Source organism: Poecilia reticulata, chromosome 3 (genome assembly GCF_904066995.2).
Source record: "Poecilia reticulata chromosome 3, P_reticulata-male-v2, whole genome shotgun sequence".
NCBI lineage: Eukaryota > Metazoa > Chordata > Actinopteri > Cyprinodontiformes > Poeciliidae > Poecilia > Poecilia reticulata.
In genome coordinates this window covers 11,068,621-11,082,197 of record NC_088832.1, presented here as the reverse complement: position 1 = coordinate 11,082,197, position 13,577 = coordinate 11,068,621, and the positions used below count along the sequence as shown (strand labels likewise).

The window sequence follows — 13,577 nt, the reverse complement described above, 5'->3', positions numbered from 1 at the left end:
AACAAACAAACTTTTGCTTTGTAGTGTTTCCACACTACAAAGCAAAAGATGAGTCAAAATTGATACTTGGTAAAAAAAAATAGCAGGAGTGAAAACTGTGGACACATTTATTTGAAATGTAATAAGTAAAAAAAATAAAAAGTAAAAAGTTAATAGTCTGCAGTTTTAGGTGGCATCAACATTTCTGCTGACAGATTTCTGTCTGCACATTCACCACAATGATGAAACAGACACATGACAAACTAAAATAGGAAATATGGTGACAGATTGTCGCTTGGGACTTTTACTTCTCAGTCAGTAAACAAGTATTGTTCAACTTTAAGGCTTCACATCGTGATCTGCAAATATTTAAAGCTCGTCTAGTCTTGCAAAAATGGAAACTCACTTTTTAAGCAGGTTTTTCTGTGTATTAAGAAAAACAGTCAGTGCAAAAATGATAAGGTTTGGTAAAAGTCATAAAAGGCTTGCATTTGGAGGAAATGTTTAAGGCGGAGAGTGACCCAAAAACAAGGAGTGTAACTTAAAGAAAAACAACAACAGTGCAGTAGTTCGAACTGGGAGCCGTCAAACTTCCTCTTTGACTTAGAAATAAAATGTAAACATTTCACATACTGTATGGAGAATCACTGAGATGCTTGATTCATTACATCTCTGTCCTTTGTTTCCAGCTGCTTTTTTAACATTGCAAAAGAGTCGATTTGATGCACGTCTGAAGCCTTAAAAACAAACAGAAAAGCAATAAACCTACCTGTGTTCTCTTTATTGCAGGCATGCAAGTGGTTTCTCTGCACATAAAATCATCTTAAAACAACGTATAAACATCATCTGATTTCCTCCACCATAAACAATCCCAACAGTACATTTATCGCAATAAGACCGGAAAAGTCATTACATCTTAAAAATGTCCAGAGTTCAGTGTAACAGAGCGGCGAAATTTGTTAAAAAATGCCGAGTCTCTGTGATAAAGTGACCAACGGGCTTGTGGAAACCGGGAGTCGGAGGCACAACGCGCAGGAGCTCGCACCCCCCTCCCCTCCCCACAGACGCTCAGCTCAGCCGAGGAATGTCAGGGCGGCCATGATGGTGAAGCCCAGCAGGATGAAGAACACCTTGAGCACCTGGTTCCCGGCCGAGTTGAGCTCGTGCGGCAGGATCTCCATGAAGGTGATGTAGATGAAGGTCCCTGCGGCGAGCCCCTCCAGGATGGCCTGGATCAGAGCGCCGGCTGCCAGCCGCGCCTCCATCACGCTGATGCCGATGCCGATGCCCAAGGGTGACATCAGGGCGAACACGCCGATGTACGCGGCGATCCAAAACGGCTGAACGGCGCTCTGGACCAGCTTCACGGACAGGCTGAACACTATGATGCTCTTGTGGACCAGAATGGCGATGCAAATCTCCATCACCTGCAAAACCCAAGAAAAGTTCTGGTCATTTCTGCATCTTTTGCATCAGTGGTGAGCTTAAGCAAAACGGTTAGGGATTCTTGTAATGTGATGGAAACCCTGGAAGGCACTTTGGCACAAAGTGTTTCCTCCGCAGTTAAGTTGTAAACACAGAGCCCTCCGCACTTCTCAGCACCTATGTACAAATTGCGAGAATGATGATGGCTAACACCTGAAGGCGACATTGGAGGAGAGCGGGGGAAGAAACACGCAGATGTATCAAGAACGGCCGAACAGAGTTGTGACAAAAACTCATGGAAAGCGGCACATTTTCCAGACTCAAATGTCTAAATTTTACCAACAACTTGCAGAATCTTCTGGACTCTTGAGTACAAAGCCTTTTGTTTTCACAGCACAGAGGTAGAGCAGTCATTCAAAGACTTTTAGCTTCCACAAAACAACAGGTGAAGAGACACAGTGTGATTTTGATTATGCACGAATTTAAAGAAGGGAACAAAAGAAGCACAAACACATCCACAGCCAAGTCACACAGGTAAAAAAAAAAAACAGCTATCCCCGACACCGACCAAATACATGTCCGCTTTTGAATTTGAGTTAAGTTACACAAAAAGAAAATCTAAAAACAGTTCTCAACATATTTTCTGGAATTTAGCAAACAGAAACAATTTTAGTCTCACTATAAGCTAGAACAAGAAAAGTTCGGTCTGATTTAACTTCAGATGGTGAGATACAAATGTGTTTATGTATTTTTATTCAGTGTAAATATCTGGTTTCAACTGCAAAGTGAGCAATGAAGTCTGAAATTTTTATCTGCACATATTTTTCAGATCAGCACAACTGGAATAGTATGAGCAACAGGCAAGAGATGGAAAACTAACCAACACCGGTTACCAAGCGGCTCCTCTGGTACACACATGACGCTTTGTTCATTTATGCAACTAAATACACATTGCAGACGTGTAAAAAAAAAACAACCTAAAATAAATGCATGCTTTATAAACTCACACTAGAAAATTCCCCCCCAAAAAATCTAACCTTTAACTTAACATTTTCAGTGAGAATAAAACTTCTGTGTTCAGCTTTCAACTAATTGTTGGCACAATTATTGACCCCATTGCTGTCGATGCTCTGTACAAGCCTCCTTTGACCGAAAGGGCAACATTTCGTCTTCACCTTTAACATTTCACAAGGGGTGAGCATACAGAGAAGGGGATCTTTGACCAGTCCTCTTAATGTTATCTCTCTAGATTGTCCAGAGTCCTGGGATCTTTCCGCTGGTTTTCTCTTCAGCTCACACACTACATAAGAATCAGACACTGGCCATCAGAGGAGGTGAACAATTTATCTGATGATTTAGTCACATGTTGTAAACCATTTTATGATTTAAGACCTGATGAAGACCTATTTTCAAATTTGTGGTAGAGCCCACCATGTTTTTTTCAAAATCTCCAGGTACCTTAAAGATTTCGCAATGCCATTAATTCAAGTGTCCTCTTTACAAACTATGTCGGCAGGAACTATTGTTCTGAGTCGAGATTTGGGCAAGTGAAGGCGAGTTTCCTTGTGTTAATTTTCCAACTTATTGCTTCCCTTCAGTGACATGTTCTCAATTTTGGCTTTTCCCTATTTTGAAGAGTAAGTAAAAAAAATAGGAGGACTACATCACAACACACATATTGTGATGAATTGCTTTTTTATGTTCAGTGATTAATTTAGTAGAGGAAAGCAGTAATAAAAACAATGCTTCAGTTTGGTAGCTTATCAGCAGGGCCAGCCCAAGGACATATAGGGCCTTGAGCAGAACTGGATTCGGGTCCTGTGGTCATGTTCAGGACTTCAACACCAACACTACCCACAAATGTGGTGGAATCTAGGAAAGGGGGCGGAGCTTACAGCAGTCAGGGATAATTGATTATTATTTTCAGAGATGCGATTACGGGCAAACCGAGGCTCAAATAGAAAGAAAAGGTTAACCTGATACAAAATAAACTCTACAAATTCTTTAAAAAAATCTAAATCTTTTAATTTATTGCTGCTGAAACCATAAAAGTCAAACTTAATAATGTTCTGATTCTTATATATATATATATATATATATAAAAAAAGATCTGTGGTCTAAGTTTAAATTCCAGCAGTTATGGGAGGCCACTGATGGTCTGGGGACCCTAAGCAGTGGGTTAGTTTGTATTGCCTTGGGCCGGCTCTGGTTAACCACACAAACTAAAACCTGAGTATTCAGACAATTCCAGTCTTGTCATGTCACTGCGATCTATTGCCTTTCTCTGCGTTCTGAAGCTTTAAACTAAAAGTTTCCACTAAATATATCTCACTTTTCTGTAGATGTGATTCCAAACTTGACTTTTTTTTCCTAACAACAAAAGTAAAGCTCTGTAATGCTGTAAACAGAAAGCAATACATAGCAACACGACACCTTAAGAGGATCAAGAAGATCCCTCTCCGTCTTCTCACCTTAGAGTCAGTGCTCTGCAGGCCGATAGCGAGCCCCTCAAAAACCGAATGGAGCGAGAGGGAGAGGAAAAGCATGAAGGAGCGAAAAGGGGAGTGAGCCTGGAAGTCGACGTGGACGTGGTGGCCGCTGCTCTCCAGGTCGGGCGCCGTCACGGCCCCGCTGTGGCTGTGGCCGTTCTCTGACAGCAGCGGTGCCCTCTCGCCGTGGTGAGCTCCTCTCGACTGACGGAAGCTCAGGACCATTTTCTCCAGGATGAGGACCGTGAAGAAACCCGCGGCCATGATGAACTCTGGCAGGGGGAAGCTGGTCTGTTGAATATCAGAGGTCAGACAGAGGGTCACGCTGGTGAAGTCAGGCAAAACTGTTTTTGCAACAACAGCTCGGTTAATAATGACAAAAAAACAAAAAAAAAAACCTAACGATTACATCAACGCTTTGGCCCTTTGGCTTCTTTTGTTTATTCAGTCCTTTTACATACTAAAGTGTTCACTCACCTTATAAAATAGACACATATTTACTGGTTTTGTAAAGTTCTGGATCTAGCATTTGAAACTGTAACAGTAAATATACATAAGGGTAAAAATTTGAAATAATTGTTACTCGTGGTCCTGGTTTAACTGGGACGCACCTCCAACTTCTGAGCATCCATCTCTGCGCTGATGTCAGACAGGTAATCCGGGATGATGTCGAGCAAACATGCTGCCAGGAAAACGCCGCCGGCAAAACAGCTGATGAGGCTCAGAACCGTCCGGTGGACCTCTGCGAATCCAAAGACGACGTCTCGTAAGTTTGAGGATTGAACAAGACAACAGAAATCTGAAAGGTGTATGCTGTCCTATAGTGGACATGAAATAGTGTCACATGTGCAACTGTTATTAAAAAATGGCGGTTAGGTGTGTAAATTAAAAAAAATAAAACAAAAAATAGACCACGATAAATCGTTTCCTTTCTATATATATATATATATATATATATATATATTTTTTTTTTTTTTTTTTTAAGTGTTGATATGTATTAGAAAAAAAGAGTTCAATAAGCTGGATGCATACATGTTCATACCATTCAAACTATTATTTTTTTTTATTTTGGGAGAGAGTCCTGGAGAAGGCAGCGGTGCAACGGTTCCACGTTAAAATCACATGGAGTTGAAACAGACAACATTAAAACAGTCTGGTTGGTTGATAGAAGTAGTAACGTAGAGTTGAAACCAAATATTTACATACACTGAATAAAAAGACACATACACATTTTGCTTCTTGGTGTCTGAAGTTAAATCAGACCAAGCTTTTCTTGTTTTAACTTTGCTATAATTACCAAAATTATACCTATTTGGTAAATGCCAGAAAACTTAGCAAGACCCATTGATCAGTGATTTTATTCTTATTTTTTTGTAACTTTCCTCAAATTCAAAAGTACAATAGAAATAATTCTGGTGATCCTAACTAAGCTAAAACAAAAAAGTATGTTTGTGCCTTTATTCGGCGAATGCACAGCAGCAGTGATATCACACAGTCATTTAGAATCAATATTGTCATGTTTGATTAAACCAACCTACATTATGGCTCAGTTGTCTTGCAATCAGAAGGTGGTGAGTTCAATTCCAGCTTTGTCCACGACTTGTCAAAGTGCCCTAGGGCGAGGCACTTCGCCCCAATTTGCCTACTGATCTGTTTTAGTGCTGGAAGGGCAGCTGGCTGAGTGAGGATTTGAGTTGACTAGTTGGTTATCCCAAAAAATAAAACGGTAAATAAAATGAAGCAAATGCTGCAACTAAATTAAAAATATATATCATTGTGACAAGATGAACACCAAGGCAGAGCAGATTCTTTCAGTCTTTAATCCTCAAGCCGATTTGTTTGCTGCTTGGCTGAATTGTACGTAATCAATTTGACGTTAATTGGCAGGAAAAGGTTAAAAGTGTTTGTCATGATCTATCGTTTTTTTGCATAGATGTACTGTGTGCAGTTTTAAACAGACAGTTGGCAATTAAATTAAATTTTTTTTAAGTTTAATCCCAAAAAGAAAATACCTAATAAACTTCTGAGTATCATGTGATCATAGCCACCAGCAGAGGTCCAGATGACTGAAGTGTTTCAGCACACACGGATGTAATGGAGAGAAATGATACTTTCACTTCCATATGAGAAGGTTCGCCATCCTGACAGACTTTGTGTGTCTTTAGCAACAAATAAAATGTAATCATGTGACGAGGAGGGTCTGAGCTCCAGGCTTCTTCCTCATCAGGTGATTCCTGCCAGAGCTGAGATAAGGAAGATGGAGGACTAAGATAGTTTTTATCAATACCAAACCCATTAAATCATTACCACTGAAAAACGCCAGCAAGAGGTGCTGATTGTTTTTTTGATTGAGCAATTTCAAAGGTCGATTCTCGTTCTGTTTATTGCCTTCTCTCTGCTCTTTAATCTCTGAATCAAACACATCCTCTGTGAGACGAAATAAACTTATCAGTGGCCGATTACCTTTGCAGCACGAGGCGGAAGTCAAAACATGTGACACAAAATGAATCGCTTTCCAGGATGAGCGCAATGATTCATCATAGGTGGAGCGTTTCCCCCACCCACGGAATTTCATTCAAATTTCTTTCAATTTAAGGTTCACCTCTTTTCCAGCTGATACATATAAATAGCAATAAAAAGTTGAGATTCTGGAAATAAATAATACCCTCCGTTTTGCCTATCGGCGCTAGCGTTGTGGGAAAAAAAAGAGTAAATGAATAACAATAAAATGTGTTTTTAAGGCATTAGGAGCGGTGATTAGCTGAGATATGAGAGCAATGTCTTCTTAAAACCTCCGATATATATTTTAATTAAGCTTTCCTCACCAAACACAAATAAACAGTTAAAACAGCACATTCAAATAAAAATATAGAGCACACACCTGTTCCGTTTGTGTCTCTGAACCATCTGACTTTAGCAGGGATGAATCCAAACAGAAGCGTCAGGAGCAACAAGCCGACCAAAGCTCCGATTTTCACCTGCAGAAGATACTCCATGGTCAGGACGAAATGTCACAGTGGGAGTCAGGAGTGGGACAGAAACTGTACAAACATCGGAGTGTCTATCAAGCCACAAAACAGGCTGATAACAACGCGGTCCGATGAGGAGCGACCCACTGAAACAAAACTGCCGCAGTGTTGTTATTTAGAAACTGACTCTGCTGCTGGTACGGTGGCCGAAGGTGATCAATGCATGCGGTTTCGAGAAAGATGTGAACCTTCCAGTTTCTTTGATTAGATAAGATTGCATTGTGGCGTAAATAAGGTGTTTTGACTCGCTATTAAGGGTCACAGTTACTTTTTAACACATTTAAATCTTGAAAATGTTTTCTGTTAGCTGGTTCTTGTTTTTGACTTATTGCAAACACAATTAGAAATATAATCTGACCAGCATCACGTTGTTACAGTAAATTTCAAAAATACTAAACACATGGATTCAATCAGAGCATTTCGCTATAATGAATTATTATTCGTATACTTATGAACTCTTCTTTTCTTTGCTGCTGTGTTTATTTTACACTAGATATAACAAGATGTAAATCTTCCAAAAGTTCCATGTTTGTCTTTTCAGTCTACAAAATATGTTCTCCAAAGTTTTAGGCATACTGTATATGAGATGGGACTTGAAAAAAACAACAACATATATATACATATAACAATTCCTTTTTGTCAGAACTGTTTTAGGTCTTTGAACTTTTCCTCGGACTTCCTTATGGAAAGATTTTGGTAGGAAGGCCACTCCTGAGACTGTTTGATGTTTTTTGTCTATATGTGGATAAAAACTCTCACTTTGGTTCATTTCCAAGGCCTGAGAAACAGTCTTGTTACATGATAGATGTCAATGACTTTGTAATCCATTTGGATATAATGTGTTGCTTTTGAGATCATTCAAACTACTTCCTGTCTCCAGTCAGGTTCTGTTTAAATGGTTTATTGATTCTACAGGTCTGCTTTTGATCAAAAACCAATTGTTATCTTTCTATGAAATGAATTTAATCAGGTAATTTGTGATTTTACAAAGTAGTGCATTACTTTATCATGTAGGACCAGATTGTGCCTATTACATTGATTAAAAGTCCCAGAAAAAAAAGTTCTTAGTAGAATTTTGAGAAACAATATTGAAAATTACTACACTGTATCTCTTTAAAGTAAAATATGCAAACGTCCAGACTCATAAAATATTTTCTGTGCAACTAGTGATTCAAAAGTTCTAGTTTCACTTCAAATTGTTTAAAATAAACTTGTTCTTGATCTCTGATGCATTATTAATGCAAACCTGTTGTACAGTATCATCAGATTAAACAATGCAAACAGTAGCGAGCTACATTTTCCATCTGTAGCTAAACTTGGTGTCTTTCACAAGAATAAACAAAAAAAAAACATTCTCTATTATGCTGTGCAAAAGTAAAATAGTTCATGGTTTGCAAAAGTCCTAGAAGTCTTATTAGCAGTTGACTGCAAGTCATGACACAGCAGACACAGCAATGTGTTCTGCGAGATAAACCTAAGCTGAACGCTTGATCTATACATTCACAAAGTTATGTGGAGTAGAAAACTAGCACAGGTGCATCAACTGAAACACACAATCCCCACTGTGAAACACCGTGGAGGCAGCATCATACTGTGTGGACAACTTTCTTTATTAGGGCCAGAAACCTCTTCAGAGTAACATGTTAGAAGATATAAGAAACTAGTTTGGAGGTTCACCTTCCAGCAGCACAAACACAGCCAGAGGAACAATTAAATAGTTTAGATAAAAGCACATTTGTGTGTTTTGGTCAAACGTCCAGATCAGAGTCCGACTGAGAATCTAAAGGCTGATACTCTCCACCTAATCCTACTGACCTCTCCAAAACAGAAATGAAGGAAAAGACTGTTTGAAAAAAAAAAAGTGAAAACCCCTTGCGGTGCACTGTGTAAAAGCAGTTCAAAAGGCATAAATTGCTCTTTTTTCCCCGCCTCTTCATTACTGACGAATATACCTTCCGATCAGCAGGTGGCAGCATCACTTCATGTTCTCATAGCTGCACTATGGCTGCACTCGCCTCTTGCAACGACATATTCATGCGCCGGAAGTGTTTCCTTCTCCGAAGCCCTGAGTGCTGATGTGTTTCTAAAGGATTTTACTAGACAGAAACCTCAGGGTCTGATTATTTTATGCCGGTAGAATAACGGGGAGAAGCGGCGGCCGGAGTGAGGTCCATGACAGAGACGACGCAGTGGAGGAGATCCTCAGCAGAGACGAGCGGAGGGAATGGCGGTGAGAGAAGGAGACAGTTTGATCTGAAAGCAGTGACTGAAGCTGGGACGGTGGTTCATATCCGCATGGACTGACTGTAGTTGGTCCTTCTGGCATAACAAAACCATCGCAGGCGACGGAAACGTCATAACAGCACGTTTTAGTTTCTTTTTCAGGTTCAACCCAGAACAGGAAGTTCTGTATGAAACAGTTTGCTTTTGGTGCCAGTTTAAATCCTTCCACATTTTTTTTAATCATTTGAATATATGTATATATATATATATATATATATATATATATATATATATATATATATATATATATATTTTTTACAGACAACCCACTTATGGTATATTTAGACCTTTAAAAAGGCATTCAAATGTAAACACGAACCAGTTTTGCATTAAGACAAAAGCAAAAATTAGCTATATCAAAGATGCAAATTTAAATGTTATTCCCTGATACTTTGTTACAGCCTGAGATCCATGTATCGATTCCCCACACCTTATAAAACCTTCCAGATTATCCAGAGTTCAAAAGAAAAGGAAGTACAGTATCTTCTGAAAGTATTTTTCAAATGTTGTTTTGTAAACATCTCGAAATTTGCTTAATTGGGATTTATACATGATTGTGTAAAGGATGTTTACAGATTTTTATAGAAATAATTATATATATATATATATATATATATATATATATATATATATATTTGTGTTCAGACCTCCCAAGTATCTTATCATTTATCATGAGAAATTTCTTATCATGTTATTAATTTTAATTTTCTTCAATTAGTGATGTTTTAACCCCCCCAAAACCGACAGCATTGTTGGGATTATTTTGACTATCTTTTCCACTAGTTGTTCCGTCAATTAGGATTACACACAGGTTTTTTTTTTTTTACTGATCAGAAGAGCTCTGAAGGTGACTGAAATATAAATGCATGGCGCACTCACTTTTCAGATTTCTATTTGCAAAAAAGAAAGAAAGATCGTGTATAATTTTCATTCTGCCTAACCATGGAGCACAACTCTGTTAGTCTGTCACATACAGTTAAGTAAAAATAAATTGAAGTTTGTGTTTGTAAAATGACAAAATGTGAAATTGCAGAAGGTGTCATCAGGCTGTGAAGAACATGATTTAATGGACAACAACTAATTTAAATGTAAGGAAATACTTTTGACTGGCTGCAACTCTTAAAAGCTTCAGCTCAACTGATGCTGAAAGAGAAATCGGAGGAGAAAGCAACTAATACTGCTGTCTATATTTTGATAAGCGATTCCTTCAGAAGGCAGGAAGTCTGTGATTAAAGTGATTATTTTGCATTTGTTGTTTGGATTGGATTTGGATGGATTGACTTGTTTTGTTCAGATTGGGAGCTGCTTCTCATTGCTCACCGAGCTCTCTGTGTTTTCTCATGAAGCCCAAAGGTAAAGTTGGAACAAAAGGAAAGAAGCAGATCTATGAGGAGAACGAGGCGACGCTCAAGTTCTACACCAGAGTCATCCTGGGAGCAAATGTGAGACACGCACACACACACACACACACACACACACACACACACACACACACACACACACACATTCATCTTGGTCTTTCTGCAGAAAAGATCCTATTAATTGATGTCATTTTTAGAATTGGCTTTGTTTTGCAATTGTCAAAAAGAACAGGTAGATTATTAGTGTCACAATCAAAGTTCAGATCGATTTAAGACTCCTTTCATACTCTTTCTTACAAGCCAAAACATAAGTTAGGCAAAAAAAAAACACGACTTGCAAAATTATATTGGGAAGGCAACAGTATGAAAAACTAGCTGATGTTAGTCAAACTGCACGTTTGAAGAAGCGAGATGGTTAAAGCTCCTTTAGTTCTCTGTTGGTGTTCTTCTTTTTTTTTGCGCCAGGAAGTATTTCCGAATGGGGAGAAAAGGGTAGAAACTAGAAAGCTTCTCTCTGCCCGCTGAGCGGCAGTGCACAGCCACAGGTAGGGTAGAAGCAGTTCAATGTTAGTGTATGCTCCGTACAGCCAGAGAAGACTCCGATCACATTCTGGCATTTTATTAAAAAACAGCTTAAGCCATAAGATTGCTATGAAAAAATATTGGTGGTATCCCCTGGTGCTGTTATCTGAGTGTCTGAATTAAAGGAACAATTTTCCTGGGTTAGATAAAAATGGATCCAAAACCCTCTGTTTGGGAGACCTTCAGGTTCAATGTGATATGTAAGGTTTTACCAGATCACAAAAATACTAAAAAGAAATTGAAGAGAAAAAAAAAGTTTTCATTTTGATAAATTAAGCTGATTCCTGTTAAGTCTATTGCAGAGTTGCTTTTTTTCCATTCAGTATATAAAATACCTGTTGCACTAATGTAAACAATAGAAGATAATTTCCAGTTTATCATGTGACTTAAGTTTCTTACTTTTGAATACCTCTAAGTGGAAAAGTCAGTTTTGAAGCAGAAATGTACAATAATTATTTTAGGACACTGATTGGTCACGTATGAAGTGCCTCGTATTTGATTGGACGAATCATGGCGACGATCAGACATTCTGCCCTATCAGAGGTCTTTAATAGAAAACTATCACTCGCTGTTTAACGAGAACAAAAAACATTGCCCCGTTTTTGGCAAGTTTCCTCACAACTAATCAAATTTCTCCTGCAGGCAATATATGCCGCTGTGAATTTTTTAGTTTTCTACAGTTCCTCCACCTTTTGGACCTGGGTGAGTCAATTCAAGCTTCTCCTAAACTGTCAAAGCACATCTTGTTGTATTTCTTGGGTCTGAACTTGTCACGCATACACACGCTTGCTTCCTGAAGCTGCTGCTGCTGTTCGCTCTCGCCGTGTACGTTGGGAGCTACCGCTCCATGTCGGCCATGGCCAAGCCCGCGTTTGCTGAGGACGGGAGTCTGCTGGATGGAGGAATAGACCTAAACATGGAGCAGGGAATGGCAGAGTAAGTTTTTATTTAATATAGTAGATAAGTTACAGTGTTAGTGTTTGTGAGATGATAATTTCTGCTGTTTTCTTCTTTTTTGGTTTTAGGCACCTAAAAGATGTAATCTTGCTCACTGCCATCGTTCAAGTGCTTAGCACCCTCTCTGCTTATTTCTGGTACCTTTGGCTGCTGGTGAGAACATTTTCCAGAAGGTGTCAAGAAAATTCGTACCATTTCTGATGCTTTATTCCCTGATAACATCTTTGCGTGTGTGTTTCAGGCCCCGGCTCGGGCTCTTCACCTGCTTTGGGTGAACTTTTTGGGTCCCTGGTTTATGGCAGAAAACCCCTCGGCGCCGGAGGAGGTGAATGAGAAAAAGCAGAGGAGGCAAGAGCGCAGACAGGTGAAGCGGTTCTGATGCTGCGGAGCAGACTGAGCAGTATTTTTATACACAACACAATCTAATATACAGAAAGCGGGGAACTCGTAAGTTATGCAGGAAGAAATTTTTTTGTTATTACGTTAAATCCAGTAGAAATCGGATACAGTGGAATCTTGTTTTCTGTGTTTGTTTTCTTTCCGCTTTCTCACGTAATCAAATTTTCTCCCTAAATTATGAAATGAAATGTTCCCTATTTAGATGATGCCTCCGTCCAAATCGCATTTGTCTTCATGACAAGATTTACGAGTTTAGCTCTTGCAGATGCTTTCATGCCGCCACCCCCTGCTGATCTCTCTCTTTTTTTTTTTTGTTCCACACCACTGTCCAAAACAAACTTGTAATGTCATGTCTTTCATTTTAATTTTAGTTTTCCTTGTTTTTAAGTCCTCTGTAACAATCTCTGTATTGTCACAAAATCAAACTCGAAAGCCTTAATAAGAGAATGAGAACAACTTTGCAATAAAAGGTCTCCGTGTGTGTTTGTGAGTTTTTTATGACAGAAGAGCTGCAAAACGCAAGAATGAATTAAAACTGCAGTGACTTAAAAAAATGTTTTTCTAAAAAGGTTAAAAAACGTTTTTAGTTAGAGTTCTCCAAAATGAGTTTACATATTTCATACTATTCATGAATAAACACAACAAAAGTGTTTTCATTCCGGTGTGTAATATATTGTTAGGTACATATACAGGACACCATTTCTTTTAGATAAACTAAAGGGACTATTATTCTTGTATTTCCTATTTCATATTAATTTGTTGCTTAGAAACCGAATCTACAAAACTTTTTGGTGACCAGTACATCCAGTTCTTTGAAGAGGTTATGGTCAAACCTTCTGAGGCAGGAGCAACACACCCAACCATCCACCTCAATGTGGTTTGATGAAATAGATTTTCCCTCTATTGTATGATAATCTCCTCTTTGAAGAGTTCAAATATAATGCACAATAATAACAAAAGGTAAAACAAAAGTGCACCTTTTTAAATTCCAGGTTTTTTCTGAAGCTCCTTAAGTTCTTTAAATGCAACCAGAAAAGTGCACAAATAATTTCCACTGTCCTGTTCTTTGTTAA

The 13,577-nt window shown here is 38.7% G+C and overlaps 2 protein-coding genes across 2 annotated transcripts; one reads left to right on the top strand and one right to left on the bottom strand.

The window, feature by feature from the left end:
• Window positions 1–84: 84 nt before the first annotated feature.
• slc39a1 (solute carrier family 39 member 1) lies at window positions 85–7,072 on the bottom strand. Its single transcript, XM_008404622.3, has 4 exons — window positions 6,775–7,072; window positions 4,505–4,635; window positions 3,876–4,184; window positions 85–1,406 (listed from the first exon to the last, which is right to left on the bottom strand). The coding sequence occupies exons 1-4, from the start codon at window positions 6,887–6,889 to the stop codon at window positions 1,053–1,055; spliced, it is 909 nt and encodes a 302-aa protein (XP_008402844.1). The 5' UTR covers window positions 6,890–7,072; the 3' UTR covers window positions 85–1,052.
• A 1,894-nt stretch (window positions 7,073–8,966) lies between these two features.
• Window positions 8,967–12,985, top strand: tmem208 (transmembrane protein 208). Its single transcript, XM_008404623.3, has 6 exons — window positions 8,967–9,152; window positions 10,552–10,647; window positions 11,791–11,850; window positions 11,948–12,084; window positions 12,174–12,258; window positions 12,347–12,985. The coding sequence occupies exons 1-6, from the start codon at window positions 9,147–9,149 to the stop codon at window positions 12,482–12,484; spliced, it is 522 nt and encodes a 173-aa protein (XP_008402845.1). The 5' UTR covers window positions 8,967–9,146; the 3' UTR covers window positions 12,485–12,985.
• Window positions 12,986–13,577: the final 592 nt, after the last annotated feature.